Consider the following 27,733-nt stretch of genomic DNA (forward strand, 5'->3'; position numbering starts at 1 on the left):
CCAACACGCTTCCTCTTGCCCCGCCTGTGCTCCTTGCTTTCCCCACGGAAAGCGAGAGCACTTCTGGCGCGACTTTTGTGCCAAAGTGGGGCAAGGCGAGGCAGAGCCATGGGTAATTGGCTGGAGAGAACTTTTTCTCCCTCTCACATAATACAAAAACTTAGGTGCACCCAATAAAGTTGATGGGCAATAAAATGCAGAACAGACAAAAGAACGTACTTCAGTCGCAGGGTGATCAAATGTTGGAATTCACTGCCAGTGGACATTGTGAAGGCCGCAAACATTGATGGTTTTTAAAGGGAATTAGACAGATTCATGGAGGAGAGGCCCTTCAGTGGCCACTAGCCATGGTGACTAAAGGGATCCCTCACATTTAGAGGCAGTGAATCTCTGAATCCCAGAGCTAGGAGGCAACATTTGGGCAAACTTTTTCCTCTGTGCTCTGTTTGTTGTCCCTAAAGGGCAACTAGTTAGTTGCAGTGTGGAACTAGATGCAGGACTAAATGGACCTCATCCAGCAGGGTTCTCAGAAGGGGTGTAGCAGTGACAAATTGCCACAAAATGGCACCCCAACTCTCCCTGCCCCACCTGCCTCCCAAAAAGCAGGCTAAGCTAGCAAGCCTTATTCAGCATTTTAGGGCTGACTTTTAAGTATATTTGCTTGGACTCTCTCTGTATGTTTATTTGTAAAAATGACGGGACAAGCTTTCTGAAAGTTCATTTTGTACTTCACATTGAAAAATGTACAGGGGGTGAGGACTGACAAGACCGTTAAATCCAGAGTCTAAAATGTAGGGGTTTTTATTTATTTACTGCATTTATACTTTGCCTTTCTCTGTAATGGGGACCCCAAAAAGTTACAATGCTCTCCTGTCCTCCATTTATCCTTACAACGACCCTGTAAGGTTGGAGTGACCGAGAGTGTGTGACTGACTCAAGATCACCTAGCAAGCCTCCATGGTGGGGGGTGGGATCCAAACCTGGGTTGCCCAGATCCCAAGGCAACACTCTAAGCGCCACAACCACACTGGCTGTTCGTTTTCCTGACTTTGAAATTATCTAACTACCTCACTGGAATAGTCACTGTTTCGCAGATTCATTTACAGCATCATTGTGAGGATAGAATAGGAGGCAGGCTACAATCTACACTACCCACAGGTTCTTGGAGGATCAGTGAGATTGAAAAATGTAATAAAAGATAAATAATCTTGGCCACTGTGTGAGACAGGATGCTGGACAAGGTGAACCACTAGTCTGATCCAACAGGGCTCTTCTTTTTTTCTTAATAAGCATCTCAGATGCATTTCTCATAGCTGTTATATTGCTCAAGGCACACCACTGTGATTGTATTGGAGGAGGTTTGATATACATAATTTAAAAATAAATACATTTCAATTTATGCACATAATGAAGTGGTGGATATAATTTTTATCAACTTGTTTTTCCATTAAGTGTGTGGGTGGGGAATAATTATGGAAAAATGTTTAGCATGTCCACAAACTATAGTTAGATTCCAAACACACCAATTACCTGTGATTTTTTTCATAATTACACTATAATATCAGAATTAGCAAGTCTCTGGTGATAAACAGATTTCTTCTTGCTCCATCTTTACTCGTACTTACAATTCTTACACTGCAATTCTAACCAGAGTTATACCTTTCTGAGCCCATTGACTTCAGTGGATTTAGAAGGACATAATTCTGCTTGGGACAACGTTGTTAAAGACATTTGGTGATGGTATTGTCTGAAGCATTACCAGCTTTTTACTTTGACTGCCATGGTTCATGTAAAAGAATGTGCTAAGCTCTATTTTGAGCTGTGTGTGTGTGTAAACTGCTGCCAATTCGTAGCTGACTTATGGCAACCCCATAAGGTTTTCAAGGCGAGACTAACTGAGGTGGTTTGCCATTGCCTTCATCTGTGATATTCCTTGATGGCCTCCCATCCAACTAAGAAGCAGGGTTGGCTTCTGAGATCTGATAAGATCAGGCTAGTCTGGACCAGTTAAATACTCAGCCACCTCAGATGAAATCCTAGCAAAGAGCTCTGGAGATAAAGGGGCAGTTTTTTTCCACAGGTCGTTGCTTTGGATCATCCTTACACACCAGGAGGAGATGATGGAGACAGCAGATGCCTCCACTGGCACCCTGAAACACATTTTTTCTTAACCGGTAGCATGCTTGGAGAGGGAAGGTGGTCCAGTGTAGCCCAACATTGTCAGATCATGGAAGCTAAACAGGATCCATACATAAGAACATAAGAACGAGCCAGCTGGATCAGACCAGAGTCCATCTAGTCCAGCTCTCTGCTACTCACAGTGGCCCACCAGGTGCCTTTGGGAGCTCACGTGCAGGATGTGAAAGCAATGGCCTGCTGCTGCTGCTGCTGCTGCTGCTGCTGCTGCTGCTGCTGCTGCTGCTGCTGCTGCTGCTGCTGAGCACCTGGTCTGCTAAGGCATTTGCAATCTGAGATCAAAGAGGATCAAGATTGGTAGCCATAGATCGACTTCTCCTCCATAAATCTGTCCAAGCCCTTTTTAAAGCTATCTAGGTTAGTGGCCGTCACCACCTCCTGTGGCAGCATATTCCAAACACCAATCACAAGTTGCATGAAAAAATGTTTCCTTTTATTTGTCCTAATTCTTCCCCCCAGCATTTTCAATGGATGCCCCCTGGTTCTAGTATTGTGAGAAAGAGAGAAAAATTTCTCTCTGTCAACATTTTCCACCCCATGCATAATTTTATAGACTTCAATCATATCCCCCCTCAGATGTCTCCTCTCCAAACTAAAGAGTCCCAAACGCTGGAGCCTCTCCTTACTTGGATGGGGGACAACCAAGAACCTGCAGAGGACGGCAATGGCAATCCACCTCTGCTTCTGACTTGCCTTCAAAGCAGGGGCATATCTGCCAGAGGGCCATGGGGTATCACATATCACTGGGCGCATGCCATCTAATTATGTGAGGGAGGGCGCCAGGCCCAGGCCACGCTCACCAGCTCCAGGCAGTAGACCTGGGCTCCAGCGCTGGCTCTGGGTGGTAGACCTGGATGCCACCACTGCTTCCGGCTAGTAGGCCTTCGTGCGGGGGGAGGGGGGCAGAAAATTTAGATTTTGCCCCTGGACTCCATTTTCCGTAGATGCACCTCTGCTTCAAAGCCCCTTGCTGGGGTCACCAGAAGTCAGTTGTTACTTGCCATGCCTTACATACATAAGTAGACCATGCTTGCCTCATGTTAGCAACCCCTTGAGCATGCCAGACTCTGTGCAATCAGCCATTCTTTAAAAAAAAACACCAGAGGGCTGGTGTGTGCATGCTGAGTGAGGGGCACAACCATCACCTTGCCTGCCAGGCCAAGCAACACATGAGCCGGTGCCTGCCTTGCCTGCCCAGCCAGGTGACTTGTCCAGCAGAGCGCATCTGCAGCATTGTGACTTCCCCAGTCCAGGCCGACAATGTAGGCTGCACCCAGGACTAGGCAGCCAAAACAAAGGTCTTGCACAGCTGACCCCCTGCCTCCAGCATTCATAAATTTCTCCATTCGTGGCAATCTAGGGTTGCCAGATCCAGGTTGGTAAATTCCTGGAGATTTTGGGATGGAGCCTGGGGAGGACAGGGGTGTCAGCGGAGTACAATGCCACACAGTCCTCCCTCCAAAGTATCCATTTCCTCCAGGGGGACTGATCTCTGTAATCTGGAGTCCCGCTGTAATTCCAGCATGTCCTGTTAAACGGATCAGGTAGTAGCTGATATAGCTGAGACTACAGAGAGCTTTTGACAGCTTGAGCAGACAGCACTGACTCTGATGAAGGCCAGGTTTGAATCAGAATGAAGTAGCTTTGTGTGTTCATGCAAGTTAAGAGTCAGAGCTCAGGACAACCCATCAGTAAGAAGAGTATGATGGAATCGACTATGAGTTGTGATGTTGCCTGTCTGATATTCAGGACAAAAGTGAAGTTTTATTTGTAGTAACAAGAGAGACTTAAGGGGAGAATATGACAGCTTCGGCTTTAGTGTTTTTGATATTCTGAGGCAGTCATGGCTGAGCTTTGTTATTCCAATTTTTTTTCTCCTCACAACAGAACCCAGTGATGCTCCAACAGATGTCAAGGCTGCAGGATTGTCTGTATCAGAGATCCTCGTCTCATGGAGGCATAGCAAAGAAAGTCTAGGAAGACCTCAGGGATTTGAGGTACTCATGTACAATGTTAATTCTGTCCAGCATTGTTTTTGTGATTTCCTGACTCTCCTGCTGCTAAAAGAAAGGCATCAGTCAACATTATAATCATCACTGAATATTACTAATGAAAGAGAAGAATCCATTGACTGTTACATGTAAATAACGTGTCGCTCATCTGCTAGGATGTACTTGGGAGAAATACATGCAGCTGGCTCACCAAGAGGCCTGGGCTACTTCCAGCTTTTGAGTCCCTTAGGCAAAATAAAAATAAAGACGATGACACACGATGCACATAAAAACGAGCGGCAAATCTTTTCAGATTCTAAAACAATCAGTGACGGAATCTGAGGCCCCTTTTGAGTTTGAGATCCTGGCCAAACACCCGTCCTGGCCCATTTCGGACGAGTCCTACTGATCACCATGGGGAAAGTAATTATCACCAGACTAGATCTAATCAGTAAGCTTTGACAATGAAGCCAGTTAACCCTGGGTCCTTTTTCCCCCCTTCCTTCGATGGTGCAGTATTCACAGTGCAGCTTATTCTGCCTTCCTTGAGCTCTACCATCTTCCCTCTTTTTTTGTTTCCACGGTTCTTGACTTGTACCTTTTTTGGGACAAGTGCTTCTTCATCAAGCACAAAAATTAAAGCGCCCAAATAAACAGCCATCCCAAGCTTCAGAGTTTTAAAAACCTATGTCTTTTCCAGCTGGCCCTCCCCTGCTAAGGAGAAGCCAGGGTTCTACCGCTAGGCCATGCGGGGGGGGGGGGGGGGGTTTAAAGGAGTGGGCCTTCTTAGTGGTGGAACCAAGCTCTGAAACTCTCTCCACAGGGATATTCATTTATCCCCCTTTTGTTGCCATTTTCTGCAAGCAAGTGGAGATTTTTGTTATGCCTCTGTTATGCCTCCTTCCTGCCCAGTGTTTTAATTTTTGTGTTTCTGTCTTTGTATGTATTTTAGCTCTAGTTAGAATAGTTTTTAGGAATGTTTTGGGAGGAAAGTTGCTAGTTTAAAATGTGATTATATTATGAACGTTATCATTTGTTAGCCACCTTGAGGGACTTTGTGAGAGGTGAAAGGTGGGATATAAATACAATTCAACCAATGTTAAGCTTGCCAATTTCAAGATGAAAAAAATCTTGGAGATTTTGGAGGTGGATCCTGGAGACGGCAATGTTTGGGGAAGGCAGGAAGCTCAGCAGGGTATAAGGTCATTGATTCCACCCTCCAAAGCTGCTCCAGGGGAACTGAGCTCTGTTGTTTCGAGATCAATTGTAATTCCTGGAGATCCCCAGGTTCCACATGGAAGTTGGCAACAATAGCACATACCACACATGCAGTCAACTATGTGAATTTAAGCCCCACATTTAAACAACTCATGATCCCCAGTTTCATTTGTAAAGTGAACACAGGTTGGCTTTTTCTTACAAACAAGCGCACATGAAGGTTGCTTGCTCATTCACACACTAACATGAACAGATATCTCCTATTTGTTGGTGTTTATTTCTTTACTTAATTAAAGAATGAAAAACATTGCTGTCTTGTGGTTCAGAGTTTCAGTAGGTTTAGCCACCTTTGAGGTAGTCTTTGGGATCTAAACTACCTGTATCCACCTCAGTATCAGGAGCCTCTTCCATGGCTCTTCCACGGCTCTTCCACAGCTCCTGGTTGCTTAGCGATACAGTGATTATTGGAGTGGCTTTCTTGAAAGTCTGAAGTTTGCATGTTGATTTCACAAATGTGTGCTATTTTGCTGGCCCGTGCGACAAGATAGATAAGTCTTCCATGACCTACTTGGAATTGCAGGTCTGATGTATTTTGCATTGAGTGTGAATCGCATTTCACAGTCATCCTTGAGCGGACATTCAGCACTTCTAATGATGTCACCCAGGTTTTGTGCAAAGGTTGCTATCAGCAGGTGTAATTTTTGATCCTACTGTAAGTTTGTCAGTAACACCTCCCTCCCATCCAGATCTTGTTTTCTTTTTATCAAGGTATACTCACTTTGATTTTTTTAGAGTAACATTAACTTCTTTGCAGTTCCCAGGGATGACAAGAAAGAGAGAGAAACTAGCATGTACAGTAGTAACCTCTCTCCGGGGTCTTTTGTTCCCCCAGACACTAATCAAAACACCAAGGCAGAATTTTAAAGAGTCCACAGGTGGGTAGGTGTGTGTATGTATTTGTGGATACATATATAAACCCTCAGAGAGTGGCATAATTTATTCTGCCCCAAAGACAGGAACAAGGCTGGTGTGTGTATGAAGTGCCATCCAGTCACAGCCAACATGGTGTTTTCAGCAAGGGGCTTAAAGGACAAGTGAGAAGCAGGGGTGGTTTGCCATGGCCTTCCTATGCAGGGCCGTCCTTTGTGATCTTCCTTTCCTAATCCTAGATGTCCTACAGGACTTATTTCAGCTCTAAGACTATCAGCAAGTTAGACAACAAGAGTCATGGAAGAAAAGCAAATGTGGGGGTGGAAAGTGCCATCAAGGCACAGCTGACCTATGGTGACCTCAAAGAGTTTTCAAGGCAAGATACTTTCAAAGGTGGTTTGGCATTGCCTACCTCTGCATGGGCTGAGAGAGTTCTGAGAAAACTGTGGCTGGCCCAAGGTCACCCAGTAGACTTCATGTGGAGTGGGGAATCGAACCTGGTTCTCCAGGTTAGAGTCAGTTCACCACTCTCAACCACTACAACATGCTGGCTCAGAGATGTGAGGGACATTTCCATAAATCAGTATCAATTCTGGAATGTAATTCTAGACTAGCAGAATCCCTTAAATTCCCATATCTATTGTATATACGTTAAGATGACAGTTGATGTGCACACTGAATCAGTATCATGATTACCCACAGATATCCAAATTACTGCTCCCAGCATTGTCCTTTCAGAAATCTTTTTTCCTTCATGATGGTGACTTTCAAATTGGCATATAGTGATCTATTTACAAGATCGAACATCCCTTGCAAACCTGCTGAAAAAGGTTGGCTTGTCTTGGCTTTAAAAAATAGTCGTATGACGGAGCCTTAGTTTTGCCGCAATTACAGCTGAATGTTTCCAAAGTTACCCTTGTGAACATTTTGTAGACTGCAAACAGTGTTGTAGAAGATGTTGGCTGCTTTCACTGACTGGATTGCAAAAGTACTGTTCAGTATTCATGGACTGCCAGCATAATCTCTAGAGATTGGGGAAAACTCTGCAAAAGCAAGCAATGACTACCATGCACTTGTAAACATCAAAAATGATTTGGGCTTTTGTGTGTGAAAGGGGAGGCATACAGTGCAGAAGGTTTTTCTTGAATTATATTTGACAGAAACCGGTTCCTATCTGAATAACTCCAACCAAATCCTCAGCCCTTCTCTGTCCCCCAGCGATGCTACTCTGGTATGATTAACCCACTACAAGGTTTCCTCGGGTGTTCTGTCATCTTCAATTCATTACACCAACTCAGAGCTTTGTAGTTGTGCACAGGTCTCACCAAGGAAGGAAATATTGTTCATGCCACTTCCTCACATCAGTCAGTCAGAGCTTGCCAGGTTTGAATAGTAAAATTCTTTGAAGACTCACCAGGGGTGGGCTGTTCTTGATTCCTCTGAAGTATTTTTGACTTCCTGTCAGTGCTTATTCTCGCCTATTCTGTCTGGCTAGTCACAATATCTCATGCTGGCTTCAGGTAAGCTGAATTTCAATGAGGTAAAAATGTGAAACCCATAGATGAATGGCGTACCAAATGTCGCTTGAGAGTGAACCACAGGGATGTTTTGTGTGGGAACTTTTCCTCAGAACAGATTATATTTCTATAAGGGACAAAACAACTATACAACAAAAAATGTTTTCTACAAGCTAAGCTCAAGCTGATATAGTTATTTCAGACACAATACACCTGACCATGATATTTCCTGGGTGGTCTTAAGAAATCTGGAAAAATGGAAAAAATTAAATGAACCCAAAAACCTAGAAAACAAATAAATGAACCCAAAACCTAGAAACCAAACCAAAAAAATGGTTGAGGAAAAAATCTTCAGAACCAAGTGTCTCTCTGTCTATCCACCTATCTACCTATCATGAAGTTGCTGGTTTGAAACAAAAATGTCATAAAATATACTTAAACAAAATAAATCTCTTTTACAAGTATAAACCAAAAATATTTCAGCATTATAACAGGTCTCCTCATGTTACAGACATAAATCAGGAGACCAAACTCATTCCAGCACCAAAGTAACTTCAGCACCATTCACGAAATATGCCATATATCATGAACTATTAAACTGAACACATTAAGGCATTTAATTCAGATCTAAAAAGAGGCATTTGCTGTTCTCGTCCTATGAACAGACATGATTCCCAGCATTATTATCCTTTTGGATGCTATGGTGCCCACTGATGTGTTTCCTAGTACCCGTTTCCTTCTTCCCCAATGCAAATAGCCAGTCCTCATTGGAGTAGGAAGAGCTTCAGAGAAGTCCAAGAGGCATCACCTTTCAGTCTTGTGTGGAGTTCCTTCCCTAAACACTTCTATTTTAGTCCTCAAGAAGTTTTGTTTGTGTTGCGTGGAATGGGCCAATGTACAGCATGGGCCGAGGAACCAATAGCAACCTGAAAGCCAGGGTGCAGGTAAGGGAGAAAGCACTCTGAGTTAATTGGTTAGGAAATACCAGACATTTCCATGTCAGGTATTTTTCTCAATTTATTTACCATACAGAAAGTGCAAATTCCTGACTGCCTGATTCAGAAATCATGCATCTGGTAACCCTACCTGGAGGAGAGGAACCACACAGTAAAGCTGCTAATCAGCGAATACCAAGGTTTGTAAATAGTCCCTGAATCCTGGACAGTAAATTATCTCTAAATTAGATGATAAATAATAGAAATAAGCAACAAGAGATCCCAGGGAGACAAAATGAAATTGGAGAAAAAGAAGCGTTGGATTTTATGCTCCGCTTTTCTGTACCTTTAATGTGTCTCAAAGTGGCTTACAAACTCCTTCACTTCCTGTCACCATAAAAAAAACCTTGGCCCCTTCCGCACATGCAAAATAATGCATTTTCAAACCACTTTCACAACTGTTTGCAAGTGGATTTTGCCATTCCGCATAGCTTCAAAGAGCACTGAAAGCAGTTTGAAAGTGCATTATTCTGCATGTGCAGAATGAGCCCATGTGAAGCAAGTGGGGCTGAAAGAATTCTGAGAGAACTGTTACTAGCCCAAGATCACCTAGCATGATTCGTGTGTAGGAGTGGAGTAACAAACCTGGTTCACCACCGATCATATAGAGGAGTGGCAAATCAAACCCAGTTCTCCAGGTCTGAGTCCACCGCTGTTAACTACTACACCATGCAGGCTGAGACAGTGGGCTTCATATCAACTAAAAGATCATTATCCCACGCTCTTCTCTGCCTTTCTTGAAGTGGTCAGCTATGCACAATTTATGATCTGCTCAAGAGTCAATTACTATTTCTCAAGTTTACTTGATGACAGTGGTAACACATGACAAAATACTTCATAAGCATGGAAAAAATTCTCTATGAATCAAGAACTATAGTAAACTTGGGTGCTGTGTGGTTTCCGGGCTGTATGGCCGTGTTCTAGCAGCATTCTCTCCTGACGTTTCACCTGCATCTGTGGCTGGCATCTTCAGATGCCAGCCACAGATGCAGGCGAAACATCTTCAGATGCCAGCCACAGATGCAGGCGAAACGTCAGGAGAGAATGCTGCTAGAACACGGCCATACAGCCCGGAAACCACACAGCACCCAAGTGATTCCGGCCGTGAAAGCCTTCGACAATACATTGAACTATAGTAAACGTTCTTCAAAAAATGAACCTCTTTCATGTGCTAGTCAATGGCTCATACCCTTTTTCATTGGCAGGTTAGTTACTGGAAAGATATTGAACAAGAGGAAGCAGCTGAAAAAATCCGTACAGAAGGAAATGAGTCATCCATCATTCTAACTGGGCTTGAAGGCAACACCTTGTATCACATGAGAGTGAAGGCATTCAATGCAGCAGGGTATGGGCCACCCAGCAACACGGTCCGAGCAGCCACCAAGAAATCCCGTAAGTTCTCAACTTTTCTACTCTCATGCAGTCCTTCAAGGGCCTTCAGTGCCTGCATTTCTTTCTATATCAAATGAAAAGCAAAGCTGCTGGGTCATTTCAGTTCCTGATCTCAGTTCAAAAGATCTGTTTTGTATTCTCAAAAGGCCATAGAGAAGAATTTGACATTCACCGCAGCCATTTGAGCCACCTTTCAGGGAAACACAGCTAAATATTTTTGACACTGAAGAGGGAGGGAAAATGAGTTGCTATTAAATGCCACTCCTAGGATGCATCCATGTGGGGGGGGGGGGGATAGGTTCGCCAGCTCCACGCTGGGAAATACCTGGAGGTTTTGTGAATGGAGCCTCAGGAGAGAAGATTTGGTGAGGAGCGGGCCTTCAGTGGGGTATTATGCCATAGAAATCACTTTCCAAAGCAGCTATTTTATCCAGGTGAACTGATCTCAGTCACCTGGAGATCGATTGTAATAGTGGAAGATTTCCAGCCACCACCTGGAGGTTGGCAACCCAAAATAGTGGTCATTTTGCTGACGTGCTTGTCAAATTGCACTTCTGATGGAGATTCCAGACAAAGTGGGATACTTCATTTTTCCACTATTGGTAGCCTTGTTTTCCTTTTCTTGCCCAGATTTCTAAAAACCTAGAGAAAACAAAGACCGCCCCCTTGAATGTCAACCTGTGGTCATCATTCTCCACCCACCTTTTAAAAAAAAAATGTTGGGACACGTGTGCCACTGCTCAGGAATAGTTCAAAGCTGAAATGCTTTAAAAATACTGTGTTCGAACAGTGTAGCTACGGAATGATGCAATGCCACACACTCAGCTCTTGCCTCCCTCTAATGAATTGATTCCTCCCTACCTTTGGAAAACATTTCAGCTCTGGGACAGGCAGTAGAGATTATTCCCTCTCCCCTTCCTGATCTATGAATGTATTTCTTCCTTGCTAGATTGGGCAAAACAATGGGGCCAATTAATTCCACCGTCCCCAATGAATTAGTTCCCTGCTAGGTTAAAGCATAGTGTTGTGGTTACGGTGCCTGATGAGGACCGGAAACCCAGGTCCTAGGCCCATGGAAGCATGGTAGGTGACTCTGGGTCAGTTACACACTCTCAACTCTGACCAGGGCTAGTTTTAGAATGGGAGATCCCCAAGGAATACCAGAATCATAACATGGAGGCTGGCAATGGCAAACCACCACTGAATGGAGTGTTGCGAGGTTTCTAGACTGTATGGCCGTATTCCAGTAGCATTTTCTCCTGATGTTTCACCTGCACCTTTGGCTGGCATCTTCAGAGGATCTGGTGGTAGTAAAGCAAAGCAAGTGGAGTATATACACCTCTGGAATGTCCAGGGTGGGAGAAAGAACCATTTGCATTGGTTAACAAGTGTAAAGGGTGCAATTAGCAAGTGTGATTTGCATGTGTTGAATGGAATCCACCTATTTTAGCATATATAAGTAACAATGAAGTTGCATAGCAGCTGCCTGGTAGCCAAACTTTGTTCATTTTCATGGTTTCTTCCTTTCTGTTGAAATTGTCCATGTGCTTGTGGATTTCAATGGCTTCTCTGTGTAGTCTGACGTAGTGGTTGCCAGAGTGGTCCAGAACTTCTGTGTTTTCAAATAACATTCTGTGTCCAGCTTGGGTTATCACGAGTCCTACTATTGCTGATTTTTCTGGCTGAATTACTGCAATGCCTTTTATGAACAAAGTTTGGCTACCAGTACTTAAAAACACTAGAATCAAGACAATGCTTAGTGAACCCCACCCAGGGTGTCTCCAGGCAGGAAACAACCAAAGGGATTAAAATGACAGTTGGCCTCGCTAGCTGATTGTTCAACTTCATTGTTACTTACATATGCTATAATGGGTGGATTCCACTCAACATATGCAAATCACACTTGCTAATTGCACCCTTTACACTTGTTAACCAATGCAAATGGTTCTTTCTCCCACCCTGGACATTCCACAGGTATATATGCTCCACTTGCTTTGCTTTACTACCATCAGATCCTTTGACGATGCCCGCCACAGATACAGACGAAACGTGAGGAGAAAATGCTACTGGAACATGGCCATATAACCCAGAAACCCCACAATACTCCAGTGATTCTGGCCGTGAAAGCCTTCGACAATACACCTATGAATGCTTTCTTATCTTGAAAACCTTAGGGGATCACCATAAGTCAATTGTGAACGGATCCGGGGAGTGGGAAGTTACATCTACATCTCAACACTGGGCAAGCAAATTCCTCTCTCTTTCTCTCTCTCTCTCTGAGTCAAAGAATTCCGGTAGGAGTCAACACACTCCCCCTTCCCCACTTACACATACTAATGAACTTGTTGCTTGCTACATTGAGCAAGATAATAGGGCGAATGACCTCCCCCCTTCTACCCTTTCTCTGTCTCAAAGAATCTCTTTGCCTTCCAGGCTGAACATTTTGTTTAAGCATCATGGAAAATATGGCCATTTTTTTTCCAGTTTTGCTAATGACAGTAAGTGGAAAGTCTCTGACCCACCCCATCCTCCTGGCTCAGTAACACAAGTTTTCAATTATCTGTTCTGCGCAGTCTAAATAAGGCACCCTGGGGATGCTTAAAAAGGCACCCTGGGAAGGCACTCCACACAAGATGTCCTCAGGATGTCTCACTTCAGCTCAAGGCATCTTTTTTGGAGAACACTTCAAAGTGCACCTTTCCCCCCTAAGCCGTCTGCATGATGTCTCCTGCCTGGCTGTGCAGAATGCAGAGCTCCGGAGGCACCTGATTTTTCCTGCCCGACTGTTTTGCTCTCTGATCAGTTTCCCCCTCTGCTTGCACCTGACACTTTGTGTACAGCTGAAAGGATTCTCCCTACCTTCATTTGCTGAAGGTTGTCACCAGACGTGTCACAAATGTTTGCTCTGCAGGCTACGATCCTGGGCATTTTTTTTCCATTCAAAAAGTACATAATTGTACTCAGCTGGTCCTCCTGATTCCAGCAATATATAGTTTTCCTTTTTTATTTTGGAGGAGCTAACTTTGAAGATACGCAGGCACCCGTAACAGAATCTTAGTCGCTTGGAGGACTCCCACTGAAAAGCAGTGGAACCACAGAAGACAGGTCTACCACCCATTGAGAAACACGGCCCAATGGTGGTAGCAAATGGCAGCAGGGGGGCTCTCCAGCTATGCACAAAATGTTGAGCATAAGCTTTTAAAGACGTCCCCGGGCATCTTATTTTTTGTGTGTGGCGCCTCTTTTTAAGATGTGTCACAAATGCCTCCATTGTACTGTGCAGAATGGACCTCTGTTGCTTACAAAATTCTGTGATATCCACTCCTCCAAAAGTAGTAAAATATGTATGAGGATCATTGAAATGCATGCACACAGCTTTATATTTCATAGGTGGGCAACAGTGTGGCCACAACATTGCTCTGTTCCCAAAGCAAAACAAAAAAGTGCATATGGTAATGTGGAGGAGGGGAAATGATGGGTGTCTTCCATTTCATTCAAACAAAAGGTGTCTTCCCTTCCAGCGTGGTGTAGTGGTTAAGAGCAGGTCCACTCTAATCTGGAGAACTGGATTTGATGACCCACTCTGCCACTTGAGCTGTGTGGAGGCTTATCTGGTGAACTGGATTAGCTTGTGCATTCCAACACATGCCAGCTGGGTGACCTTGGGCTAGTCACAGTTCTTTGGAGCTCTCTCAACCTCACCCACCTCACAGGGCATTTGTTGTAGGAGGGAAAGGAGATTGTAAGCCCCTTTGAGTCTCCTTATAGGAGAGAAAGGGGGAATATAAATCCAGACTCTTCTTCTTCTTCTTCGCATATTAAAAAGATCAGCTGAACAGCAACATTGCAGGAAAGGTCTTCTAAAGGGAAAAGTGGGTTGCCCACTGTTGGGGCATGAGTACAGAATACCAGCCTTTTTCACACAAGTCTCGGAAATGTTTGCAAACATTTTCAATTCCCCCCTCCCCCCACCGCACGCATTTGCTCGCACTTTCCCAGGGCCGGAGCAACGGAGAATGGTGGCCAGGGCACACGTGCACCCTGAGCACCTGCCATACCCCAGAATGTCCCTGCCATGCCTTGGAATGCCCCACCACACCCCCACACCAGCACACACACACACCGCCCTTTTGCTGCTACACTACACCACTGCACTCACCTCCTCAAAATGATTCCTGGCTGCCATTTTATTCTTGTTCGCTTTTTAAAGTTTCATGGATCTGAAGCTTCAAAGCTTCAAAGTCTCATGCTGCAATTCTTCAGTGGTCATATCTTTGTTGCTTCGAAGACATCACTCCCCAAAATAAAAAAAGAACTGATGAAAATGAACAGGTGAGGCGATGGGGTGAGTTCAGCAAATGGCACCAAGGAGGAAATCCAGGGACTTCAGAGAGGCATGGGAAACACCTTTGAAAATGTTTTGGGAAGAAGAATCGCAGCATGCACTTAAAACATTTTCAGACTGAAAATAAAATATTTTGGGCTGAAAACGTTATGGAACTCCTCAGATGAAATCTTTTATTTCCTGCCCGAAACCAGTTTAATTTTGTTTGTGTGGAATAGGCTACCATGTGGAAACATGAAAGGAAACCAGACAAGTTATCTGTCTGAAACAGGGGCAATCTTTTATGTGAAATAGCCCCAGAGTGAGAGACTGCACTTCTGAACTTTGTCTAGCAGAGTTAGCAGTCAAACATTGACCTTATAAAAATTAAACAATTCACTGGTGGATTTTTTGGATGGCAAAAAAAGTTCCAGAATGAATTTCAAGATTCAGTGTCATTTGTTTGCTTTTATCTGCCCTCAGCTCCTAGTCAAGCACCAAGCAATATTATGTGGATACAAGAAGGCTCTCACATCTCTCTGGGATGGGAACCTGTTAGGCCTTTAGCAAATGAATCGGATGTCATGGGATACAAGGTCAGTTTGTCATCTTTACCATTTTAGAACCCTGGAGTATTGTGTTCCTTCAATTTCCTTTATTTTCTCTTTCTTACAAATTCTGTTACGAATCTTCACTGTTCGGTATTGTTAGCCATAGTTCCCAAACTCACAATACCCAAGTTGTACATACATAATCTCAGCAACTGGAACATGCTGGAACTATGAAATGCCCATTTGTACACATAGAACAGGGGTGCTTCATGTGGTGCACCTTCCCTGGCACCCACCAAGTGTTTTTAGAAAGTGGGCAGGACCAAATGGGGCTCCTGCCCAGCAAGACTTCTGATTTGCCTTTGTGCAGGTTTTTTTTTTAAAAAACTTTGCTATGGGAGTAGCTACTGCCACAGGAGAAGGATCTTAAATGTGTGACTGAAGGTAAGCTGTGGCAGCCTTTTTGTAGTTGGCTCCATCTTCTGTGGTGGCCATTTAGCAGATGTGCCCATAATGCTGAGCTGGAATTCCAAAGGTTCCCTCAGGTTGAAAAAGGTTGGGGTCCTTTGACATTGATCATAAATCTGGCCATTCACATCTGTCTTATCATCTATCCATTAAATTTTATCCTGCATTTCGTCCAAGAAGATTGCAGCCACTTCAGCACAGTCCTAAACTCGTATCATTACACTGAGGTTGCCATTGTTGCTGGTATATTGCTGCTGTTGTTTTAATATGCCATTAAAGGTTTATAGAGAGAGAGAACATTGTGCCTGAGTAAGATAATTGGGGAGATCTGTATCTTATTCAAAGTTTTCAACAGTTAAAAGAAATTATAATATATGTATAAAATAATGTTTGCATTATCAGGCTTGTAGAATAATCTGGATTTGCTGATCTGATTCTTACAAAGTTTGGGTCAGCTTTTCGACAAAATCAGTATGGCAGTATTGATTCCTGTTTTTAAGCATGTTGTCAATTATTTTGGTATCTGAAGAAGAGTGCATGCACATGAAAGCTTATAGCAAGAATAAAACTTCGTTGGTCTTAAAGGTGATCCTGGACTCATACCTTTTTTTGCTGCTTCAGACCAACATAGCTACCCACCTGAATCTGCCAATTACTTGATCAAAATGAGGCCAGAAGCTTTATTCTGTAGTGTAAAAATTATTAGAGTCTAATTAAGGAACTGGCTTAGGCCTGCATGACTTTTGATCCACCATATAAATACAGTTCATCACTTACCATGTCTCTCTCAATAAATCTCCTGTTTTTTACAGGCATTATGAAACTGGAAAACCAGTTGCACAAACATGATTTTGTTTAGAGTAGGGTTGCCAGGAAACCAGCAGGAGAGAGGCAAATGGCACCATGGAGAGCACCTTTGGAACTGCTATGATGTCACTTTCAGGAGAAACCCAGCACTGCTGTCAGTCTTCTGTAGGAAGCACAGGAAACTCTATTGTAGCAATTCCTAGACAAGACTAATATCCAGGAAAACCTGGAAGTGACATCACAGCTTTGACACAATGGACATAATGTCACTGCTTTGAAGCAGATTGCAGACACAATGGAGGCCTCATAAATTCCTTTTTAGCAGCTTTTACTGGCATCCCTGATGATCTCATAAATGATCTATAAGATGTTTTTGTACTTTGTTGCAAGGACACCCCCAAATCCACTGAAGCCCCCACTTTTTCCTCTGCAGTTTGAACCTAGTTAGAACCCAGTTTTAACCTAGCAGCTTTCCTTGTCTCCTGTGTACCATAACTATGCTGCAGAAGGACCATTGCTAAGAACTACGTTGTCAGTAAGCAAGTAGGTTCCTTTGAAATGGGGTGTTGCAGGAGAGTTTTATGGATACATTAAGAGAAAACAGGATACAGAAAAAAACAATAATGCTAGAAATAGTGAAGTTAACAGGAAAAAAGGAAGACCCAATATATGGATGGACTCTATAAAGGAAGCCATGGCCCTCAGTTTGCAAGATCTGAATGAGGCTATTAACGATAGGACATTTTGGAGGTTGTTGATTTATAGGGTTGCAACTTAACTGCAATTAACACATACACACTATGGGATGGTGGCAGGGGCGGAGCAAGAGGAAACCGCCCAGGGCACACACACGCCTTGCACCCTTGCTGCAGCGCTGCCCTGCCCCGCGCTGGAATGCCCCCACCCCACCCCCTCCATGGCCCGGCCACGCCCCGGCCACGGCTCCACCCAGGGCATCATGCCCCTCCCCTTGCCGCATTGGTGCTACGCTACTGGACAATGGTCAGACAGTCAGACTAAAATCTGTGAGCCCCTGGTTTGAATATTTGATTGGCTATGAAAGTTTGCCAGGTGTTGACTATGGGCCAATCCACTGTCAGCCTCACATGCCTCACAAGTTTATTGTTGGGAAAGTAAAATGAGAATGGGGAAAACAAAGTTGTCAGTTGCTTTGAGTTCCCGCTGGGGAGAAAAGCAAGGTATATCTACAAAAATAAATAACTTCCTGCCTCCCAGCCCATTGCAAAATGCTCTCATTATTGTTTTAAAGATCAAACAAAAGCAATAACTTTTAAGGAAAATAGACTCAAGATAAGTAAATGCCTTTAACCCTTAGTAGGTTATGGAAACAGTAACTGTCAACTAGGGATTGTCGACTGGCTAATATATGCCATCTGATGCCATTAGCACTAACCCATCTGACTATTAATAGGAACAGACTGGCATGAAATCCACGCTAACACTTCAATTTGACAGTATTTGCAGAAGGATTTAAGGAAATGCAGAAGCATGAGGCATCATAAATGCCATTAAAATTAATATTTTCTTTCTAGAGCAGAAGTGCAAATATAAAGATTTGTTATTATTAAGGTGAGGATATTCAGCAATCTGTTCCTGTAGCATCTGGCTTCTTAAATTTGGCGTAGTTTTGAGAATGGGTCGGTCTTAATGCACAAGAGTCATTTTAAATCAGCCCCCAGAAGGGAAAAAAACTAACTTTGATCTTATATGTACTTCCACATACACAAATGTTACCAGACCAACCCATAGTTTGTGGGCGGGGGCTCTGTTTTAAGACAACGATGCCTCTACCCATTCTGCAGTCATTGTTTTTTTCAAATGCATGGCTTCTTACATATTCAGATATACATTCATTCTCTCTTTCCCCCTCTGTCACAGTTCAGGCAAAACATGAAACCCTGTTTTATGACAGAGATATCCAATCTTTTTAAAGTCTGTGGTCACCTTTGGAATTCTGACGCAACTACAAAATGGCTCCTGAAGGAGATGGAGGCAACAACAAAATGGCTACCAAAAGAGGTGGCGCCAACAACAAAATGTCAGGGTATCACTTTAATAGTAACACTTCAACATTTCAAGGAGAAGCTCTGCTGAAAATACGGGTTTTTTTTCAATACTCATATTGTTTGAAACATTTTCTTGCTAACACATCTTTTCTTCAGTCACATACACAAAATCCTTGCTCTGTGGTGGCAAATGCTGCCAAAGCCACGTTTAAAAATCTGCCCTAATCTTCAGTTGTCAGTCAGAAGCCCTGATGGCCAAAAGCCCAGATGTGGCCCTGACCTCATTCTAAAAGTACTTGGCAAATGCCAAGAAAGTTGCTGGTGAGCCCTGTCTGTGCTGCCCAAAATGTGGTTTCATGTGTTGTCTGAGTAAGGCTCTTTCTCATTTCCCTCATCCTTTCTCACACACTACTCACCTTTGACTTAGATTACGCAAGACACAAAGTGTAGAAAAAAGAGATTATACAGACTCTTCCTAAAAGGATCATAAACTGTAATAGCTAGGTGAAATGTAAGTGGTCAGGGAGAATAGTCAGCATACTACATGGGATCAGTGCACATGTAAAGCTAGCAACAATCTCCTAGCTGTAATTAAGAGAGAAGGTCCATATACCACCATGTTAGCATTAACTGTAGTGCAACACTATGTTTACATCAATTATAACTATATTCAGCATTAAGCCAAGTTTGCAAACCAGCTTCTAACTCAGGTTTTAAAAGATATTTTCATTAAAAAGTAACTAGTAGGGGGATCCAGAACTCAAGGGGAGGTCATTTTACCCTCCCCTGCTGATTCCTCATTCCCTTACTTGGCAGCCCCCATAGCCTCTCACTGCTTTCTGCTTCCTTCTCTATTTCTTACTCACCAGTCAATCTACTTTTATTTGCCACCATCTCATTTTCCACTTTCCTTCCTTTCTTCATCCTTGCAGCCTCTCCCTAGAAAACTGTAGTCACCAGGTCCAATTACACAGGGGAGGACGCACAAGGACTTGTGGGAAGCAACTCATATGTCCTGCGTTCCCCTCCCCACATTATTTCCCCTGGATGCATCATGCAAATTGTGCGGTATCAAGTTGCCTGGTGGTTGCTGTCAGGCCTGGCCCCAATGAGCCCTTCCTCAAAGACTTGGAAAGGACCCAGCCCCTCCTTCTGCCTTTTCTGACAGAAGCAAAGACTTGAAGGCTGGCAATATTGCTGTGGCTGCCTAGTAACTCCCACAAAGGCAAATGAGAGGATATTAACTTCTTAAAGCAACAAAAGCTGCTTCTATTGTTTTGTTTAATCCCCCCATGATGTTTTGTTTTGTTGGTTTTGGTTGGTTTGATTTTGGTTTAGTTTTTTGTTTGAAGTTCAGATTTATCTGGAAATCTGGTCTTTGGTCAGGTTTATAAAATGATCTGTCTTGTCATGTCTTGGTCCCACTGTCTGGGCAAATACCCCCAAATCTCACCTTGTTGTGAATATATTGATACTGCATAGTCAATGCTAATCAGGGGAAAGGACAGGACGCATATGGTCAAGGAGGGAAAAGGAGAGTGGAGGAAGGAGTATGTAACTCCATTCCCAGTCCCCTTGAGCAAAGTTTGAAGACTGCTACCTCAACTTCTATACTAAGCCAATGAATAGGGCCCAGAGGCAAAAATGATGGGGAAGTGAGAAGACAGTGGAACGACTGGCAAAGCAGGCTTTGGGATGGTTCATTTAGCCTTTCTGTTGAAGAAGTGGATGTTCATAGAATCACAAAGTTGGAAGAGACCACAAGGGCCATCAGGTCCAACCCCCTGCCATACACAATCAAAACACTCCTGACAGACGGTAATCCAAGCCTCTGTTTCAAAACCTCCAATGAAGGAGACTCCGCCACACTCCGAGGCAGTATATTCCACTGTCAAACAGCCCTTACTGTCCAGAGGCAAAGGTATTGTTGAAGCCCAGGAAACCCACAACATGTAGAGGCAAAGTTTATATAGGCACAGCTACCACCACCCCCAACCCCCGCTCTGATTGGCTCTCCTAGCCACAAGCATCTTCTACACTGCTCCATGCTGCAGTTCCTGGAGTGGCCACTTGTAGGGTGATGTTGTGGCTCATTTCAAGCTCAGTTGGATTTGTTTGCCAGTGATACAGGGAGTAAGGAGGTAAGATCTCCAGGTGCCTTAGAGGACTTTAGATAGGCAAGGGAGGATTTGGGTGAGGATGCCCAAATCTCCAGTAGCAGTTTGCTAAGCCAAACCCTACTTTCTTTATTCCTTGCCTTAATTGTCATTGTCTCGAGTCTAGAAGTGAATTTACATGGAATTAAATATTCTGTGGCTTTTCATGTCATCCACAGGTGCTGTATAGACAAGAAGGTAACAGCAACAGTGAAGTCATTGAAACACAGAAAACCTCTGCAGTGGTACTTCTACCTGATGTAGGTGTCTATATCATAGAAGTCCGTGCAGTCAGTGAAGGAGGGGATGGAACGAGTTCCCAAATCAGGATACCATCCTTTTCAGGTAAGGCCAACTGTTGACTGTCCAAAGCAGGACCACACCCATGTTATCTTTCAAAACTGCTTCTGTTATAAACACGGGCAAGAGAATAACATTGAACTATGTATAAATCTTTATTAATGACCGCATATGCGACATATGAGTGAGGAGCGCTGTGGTGCAGGGTGGTAAGCTGCAGTACTGAAGTCAAAGTTCTGCTCACAACTTGAGCTCAATCCTGACAGAAGTCATATTCAGGTAGCCAGCTCAAAGTTGACTCAGCCTGCCATCTTCCAAGGTCAGTAAAATGAGTATCCAGCTTGCTAGGGGTCAAGTTTAGAAGATTGAGAAAGGCAATGGCAAACCACCCTGTAAATGTAACCTCAGCTTGTGGGTTCTGTGGGGCAGAACTTGGAATGAGTTTGCAACAACAAATTTTTAAAACAAAATGGTTTACTTTCTTAACATATAACATCAAACATCAACAATTAACATCACACTTCAAGGTCCTGTTCAGGTTGCATTTTCAAGTCCTTAATTTACAGTCTACTGATACTGCCAGGTCCAATTCTTCTTTGCAAGTGGGTTGGCTCCTGAAGACTCCAAGGGCTTGATGAACAGGATTCAACATGATGAAGGTTTCCAGGAGAACTCTCACCCATTACAAACACAAAAAGAAACCCTTAACAAGGTGTTAAGGGCTTATACAACCAAGGTCCGAGTCTGGTAGCCTTGTCTCCTCCAAACTACATGAAGTCTGCAGCCTCTTGCTGCTTTGAGTCTCCACCCCTTACTGGGTCAACCCATTCTGAGCATGGGGGTTACATAAACATAGTCTGCCTAGCAAACATTGTGATGTGACATCACCCCATGGGTCAGTAGTGGCCCAATGCTTGCTCATGGGAATATTTTTACTTTTTTAAATATGACATGATAACAAGCAGGGCCAGTTCCAGGTTTTCATGGACCCTGGGCAACAGAATGCAACCAGGAGGCCCATTCCTCTTTGGTACAGCCCCTCCCTCCCCTAATTACACCCTTCCTTTTGGCCCCTCCTTTTTGTCTCTATTTTTCTTCTTCAACCAAACCCATTTTCATTTCAAGGGAAAAGAGAAATCATACAAAATTTTGCTTTCTTGGTTATCTTCAACAACTTTGTATAAAACCAATGGAAAGGAAATATGACATCCATGGTTTTATTTAAAGTGCTATTAAGTAGAATGGGCATTTGACCTTTGCCTAGTCAGAAATGTCTACAGCCCACACCAACTCAAGATTTCATGGCTGAGGAAAGCAAAATACAAAGAATGCCTGAGGATGTTTCCTTAGATTAATAGCTTACTCTCCATGACACCATTATCAGATCATTGACCACAATGATTAGACACCAACAATCCGTATGTTTCTGCCACCCTGTCCAACACATTGCTTGCAAGCCCTTTTTCTGTTGTTTCTGTGCAATGCAGAAATTCTCCACCCGCACCCCCGTCCCAGTCTCCTTGATGTCCACTAAAATGCTGTTAACAAAGACAGGCAAGTGTGTGTGATTAAAGTGGACAAATTGTCTCTTAGTGAGAGCACTCGGCAGATGCTTGCTTTCTCTCATAATCCATCACCATAAAGAAATAAAGTTGACATTCTTGGCTTTACTGCGGTTTGAAGTTTGCTAGTTGTAAGAAGAGAAAATCGATATATTTCATAGCAGGGGCATGCCCTGGCATCTGCCCTGCCTTAGCCAATGCTAATTCCTATGCTGGTCTGAAAAATAGTAAAGATGCCTCCCTGTGTTCTATATCTGAAGTCAAAAAATTGATTTCCAGTCTTGCCAGCAGAAGCCTAACACTTTAAAAAGTTCTTCAGCTTGCTGATTTTAAGGAATCCATTTTAAAACTTAAAGGTGATCCACGCGAGCAAGCCTGGGGTCTCTCCCCTCCGTTCCCCAAATTAGAGAACCAGTCTTGGTTTTCTTCCAGAGTATCTAAAGAGGGGAGAGGAGGAAGGCTGTGACTCCATGGTAGAGCTTCTGCTTGGCATACAGAAGGTCTCAGGTTCAATCCCTGGCATCTCCAGTTAAAGCAGCAGATGATGTGAAAGATCTTGGTTTGACATTCTGGAGAGCAGCTGCCAAACTAAGTGGACAGTATGGACTTTTATGGATCAATGGTCTGATTCAGTGTAAGGCAGCTTCACAAAAGAGGCATCGCCTTTTTGTCTGCAGAGGATACCCATTCAGAAACAATTAACTGTATCACAGGATGATGCATTAATTGGAATCTCCTGGTATTTTCGTGATTGACCATGGCAGCCATTTTGTGGTTGGTTGTGCTTTCCATGGCAGCCACTTTATGGTGGCCCCCGCTACCTTGTCTCAATTTTGCAATAATGCTCTTGGTTGAACAAGATAGGGGATCTCTGGACTATTGCACTGTATGGTGGGGTCAGATGCAGATTTCTTTTCTGTTCACCTTTGCTTTGTTTATCTCAGGTGGGAAAGTCACAAGTTCTCAATCAAGCCTAACAGCTTTCTCCACGTCCTCATCAACCGTAACGTTTCTATTAGTACTGATGGTTCCATCAACCTCGTGGTGAAAACTGTGGACCTTTTTCTTTCATCTGTTTGATTGCTTTAGCCCACTAACGCCGATGGAGAGAGCCCTGCGTCCCCAGAGGAACGAAAGGCAAAGACCAAACTGTCAGAGGCACATGGAAATGCACACAGCACAGCAGGAGTATTGAGGGCAGGGGAAGAATAAATGCTAAAATACTTCACCAGGTTCATTCTCTTCACTTTTCCGAATGTCCTCTTTGAGGAGGAGGCATTTATTGCCCAACCGAAAATATGCAGATTGTATGAAATGAACTTTTGTAAGCAAATTAAATTTTTGTCTAATTTACTTTTCTTTTCAAATATGTTTATATGAGCAGGCACCAGTCTTGAATCATTAGTAGTTTAAACCGTGATGTCTAGTACAGTACATCAATTATGTTTGACTTGTTATGGATTTTATTTTGAGAACGCCTGATAAATGCTTGGAGTCAAGTGGGTTTTCTCCCCCCACCCCTCGCCGCTTTACCTCTTTCCACATGATTAGGTTTTTTCCCCTCCCAAATTGACAAGGCATGGCAAAAGCTATGTTAGGTGGCCCTTTTCTAAATCACTGTAGAAAACGTTGCCTTTCATAGAAATTCCTAATGCCAGGTCAAGTTAGCAAAGTATGGTAATTTTCTATTGTTTTCTGCTCTGTTGTATTCTTTGAGTATATAATGAGACTCTTTTTTTTTTTTGCTTTGTGAGGTAAATGTAAAGCATTTGGACACAGAGCAAAACTCAGCCCTCTTATTTTTCAGTACAATATCATCCACCTCAGCAGCCGAAGGAGAAAATATTTATTTTTAATAGCTAGAATACAGCTGATTGGCGAATGCACACTTAATCACACCCTGCAGTTATTACCAACTGGACGCAAGAATTGGTTGCAAGAGGAGAAAGCTGCTATCTTCAGATATCTTTCAGTCTGGGGGGGCGGGGGTGGGAGTAGCTCATTTTTGTACAGTACCATACTGTCTAAATTTGATGATTCAATAAAAGGAAATAAAAAAAATTCAATAGAAGGTAATCAAAAAACATATCCTGAGCTCAAGAAAATGATGTTGCTTGGATTGCTATCAGTGAGACGTATACAATTCCAATAGGAGAGATACTGTGTCCTTTGGAAAACTGGAACAGATATTGTTGAGCAACGTTTCTAACTATTTAAGCCAGAGCCCTCCAACCTTTCCAAGATCTATACATCAGGTCCACTTTTAGAGGGTTGGATCTAACCCCCTCTTCCCCCCTTGATCTCACCCATTTCTCCTCCTTATAAATCTATCCTATATGACTTTTATCAAAGCAGGTCCCATGATCCCTGCAAAGCCTTTTTGAGTGAATTTTAGAGGGCCACTCTTTTTCACCAGTGGGAAGGCTTGTTGGATCGAGCCCAGCGTTTTCCATCTTGTCTGTTACTGTTACCTCACTTCTTTGCAAATATGGATCTTTCTTTCTTTGTTTCACTGCTCTAAGCAGGATCATAGGCCTGGCTCTCTTAAAGAAATCCCTTTTCTGGATTTTCGGTTTTCATTCTGTACTTACAGAACTGTGCAGGAAACGGTGCAAGCAGTGGCTTAGACTTAGTGGACATTTCCATGGATGGAATGGGGTGGTGATTTCCATTGATTCTCTCTTCCTGCTCTGACTCCTACCCCCCATCTGTGCCATACCTGGGTGGTCCCCTTTCCCCAGAAGCAGCATTGGGGAACATTTTGGGCTGTTATGGGAGGTCTGCATTGTTGACAAAAATTCCTGTCCATTAATGTGGATTTTCGCAAGGATCCAGCCCGGCATTCCCTCCAATTGCTCAGTAAATGGTTCACTCACTCCAACCATCTAGTTTTTGAGGCAAGTACAAATAGCAGCTGTAATAGCCCAGACTAACCTAATTTCATCGGAAGCTAAGCAGGGTCAGTACTTGGAGGGGAGACCACCAAAGAAGACTGGAGCTGCTATGCAGAAGAATCATAGAGCTGGAAGAGACCACAAGGGCCATCAAGTCCAACCCCCTGCGATGGAAGGCAGTGGCAAACAATTTCTGCTTGTTTCTTGCCTTGAAAACACTATGAGGTAGAACTTCATGGGGTCTCCACGAGTTGTTTGCGATTCGATGGTATACTTTATCTTTACATAGGCAGCGAGATCCACAAACAAAAATTCGAGGCATTTTTTAATGTTACAAAATTAATCATATGAATATTTAAAGATAGCAGAATACCCTTTGCTCCCTCTCACTACAAAATGTCTAGCTATGGCCCTTCTTTCTTCCCCCTGAATCCATCTTTCCCTCAATAGGATATTTTGTCCAGTCACTCATAGGCCCCCAATTTATGATGCCTTTTCATCTGCTGTCAATTGAAATCTGAGAATGTATTGTCGAAGGCTTTCATGGCCGGAATCAACTGCTTGTTGTGGGTTTTCCCGCCGTCTGTGTGTGCCAAGGAGAGATGTGCCGCTGAAGATGCCAGCCATAGATGCAAGTGAAATGTTAGGAGCAAAAACTACCAGACTATGGCCACCCAGCCCAGAAAAAACACAACCCCTGGTTAATTCAAGAAGTTTTTCTGTGATATCATAGATTATCCATTTTGAGGAACAGTGGAAGAAGCAGCATTCCCTTTGTTGGTCTTGGTGTTTGAAGTACCAAAATGCCTCTTCCTACTTTCTATGGTAAACAAATGTGAGTAGATTTGTTTATTGGGGTGAATCTCGTATAGCAAGAGACACAGATTTGAATAATGTATTTCTGAATAAAATATCTTTAGTCAGATAATAGGGAAAATGCTGAGATTGGAAGTATCCAATGTGATTTTTTTAAGGGAAAGCAAGAGAAAAAATGTAGTTGGATACCAGATAGAGGTTATCTATCTAGGGTGGGGCAAAGCAGTGCTTCCCCTCAAGGGGTGCCAGCCGACGTCCCATAGCCTCTGGGAGCAAATGAGCCCCACCCACCAAACTGCACATGGAGTTCAGGGGCAGACACACATTTGAATGCTGAACCCAGTCCGTGATCAATGGGGCTTGGCTTGGCCGAGTCCAGTGTTAAACTGCAGGCTGAACCCAGCATTGAACTGAGCACTCAGACTGACCAGCAGGTGAGGTGGAGCAGTATGAAGCTGGAACTGGTCAGACCAAGGCAGATGCTGGGCTCAGCTAGCACTGAACATTGTGCTGGGTCTGACCAACTCCAGTTTTATACTGCTGTCTCCAACCCCCCACCCTCACTCCCAGGTCCCCCTCTGAAAGTCAGATGGAGCTTGGCAGAGCCACAGTATATAGCCAGTTAGACCCAGTGTTCAGTTGGCTGCTGGGCTGAGCATGGCTGGCTTGAGTTTCAGCCACAGTTCTCAATGGATATGTACCTGATCCTAGAAATGGTACATCCAAGAACAGCTCAGCAAAAGAGGTGCTGGGTTTGGGTCACAGCCAGTGGTGGGATCCAAAAATTTTAATAACAGGTTCCAATGGTGGTGGGATTCAAACAGTGGCGCCGCCACACACATGCACCTCCAGTCCCTATTGGGCAGGGGGGTTGCTTTAGTAACCCCTTCTTGGAACTCAGAAAAAATTAGTAACCACTTCTAGAAAAGTGGTGAGAACTGGTTGGATCCCACCTCTGGTCACAGCACCAGTTGCAAGCTTGTGGGGAGCCTTTCATTCTCTTCCTACCTGTGACACTGATGTCTAGGGTTGCCAGCTCCAAGTTGATATTCCTGGAAATCTGGGATGAAGACTGGGGAAGGAAAGGTATCTTAGCAGTGTATAATACCATAGCATCAACCCTGCCAATCAGCCTTTTTCTCCAAGTGAACAGTTGTGTAGTTCAAACATGAGTTGTAATTCTGGGAGATCTTTCGGTCCCATCTGAAGGCTGGCACCCCTCCTAAGGTCATCTTTTCAGTACAGATGGAAATACTTGTTTTCTGTCACTGACTGGTTGGTGATTATTTGAATACTTCTTAACCACTGTGAGAATAGTCCGCTTGAGCGCTGCAGGTTTTATAGGTATGATAAAGGCTTCTTCTAAAACATAAACCCGCAATCTCTGAAAGGTTTATCAAATCAATTGCATGAAGTGCAAATTGACTTCATTCTCAGCCGTCTTTGCTAGATGTAATTGGGTGAGGTGGCGGGGAGAAGGAACAGCCAGGCAGTTGCCATATTTTAGCAGAGATTAAAAGCAGAGCGAAAAATTCTAAAACGACGCAGGTGAAAATCCTTTACTTTGAAATAGATGAGGGAGGAGGATA

General features: G+C 43.6%; 1 protein-coding gene across 1 annotated transcript in view; it reads left to right on the top strand.

Moving 5' to 3' along the window:
- The window catches only part of CNTN5 (contactin 5), a 934,675-nt gene extending 907,774 nt beyond the window's left edge, over positions 1–26,901 (top strand). Inside the window, exons 21-25 of the mRNA XM_048492765.1 lie at positions 4,084–4,193; positions 10,053–10,239; positions 15,047–15,159; positions 20,752–20,917; positions 23,379–26,901. Coding sequence (XP_048348722.1) covers positions 4,084–4,193; positions 10,053–10,239; positions 15,047–15,159; positions 20,752–20,917; positions 23,379–23,482 — 680 coding nt within the window. The 3' untranslated portion in view covers positions 23,483–26,901. The remainder of the gene's footprint in view (positions 1–4,083; positions 4,194–10,052; positions 10,240–15,046; positions 15,160–20,751; positions 20,918–23,378) is intronic.
- Positions 26,902–27,733: the final 832 nt, after the last annotated feature.

Source organism: Sphaerodactylus townsendi, linkage group LG04 (assembly GCF_021028975.2).
Source record: "Sphaerodactylus townsendi isolate TG3544 linkage group LG04, MPM_Stown_v2.3, whole genome shotgun sequence".
NCBI classification, from domain to species: Eukaryota; Metazoa; Chordata; class Lepidosauria; order Squamata; family Sphaerodactylidae; genus Sphaerodactylus; species Sphaerodactylus townsendi.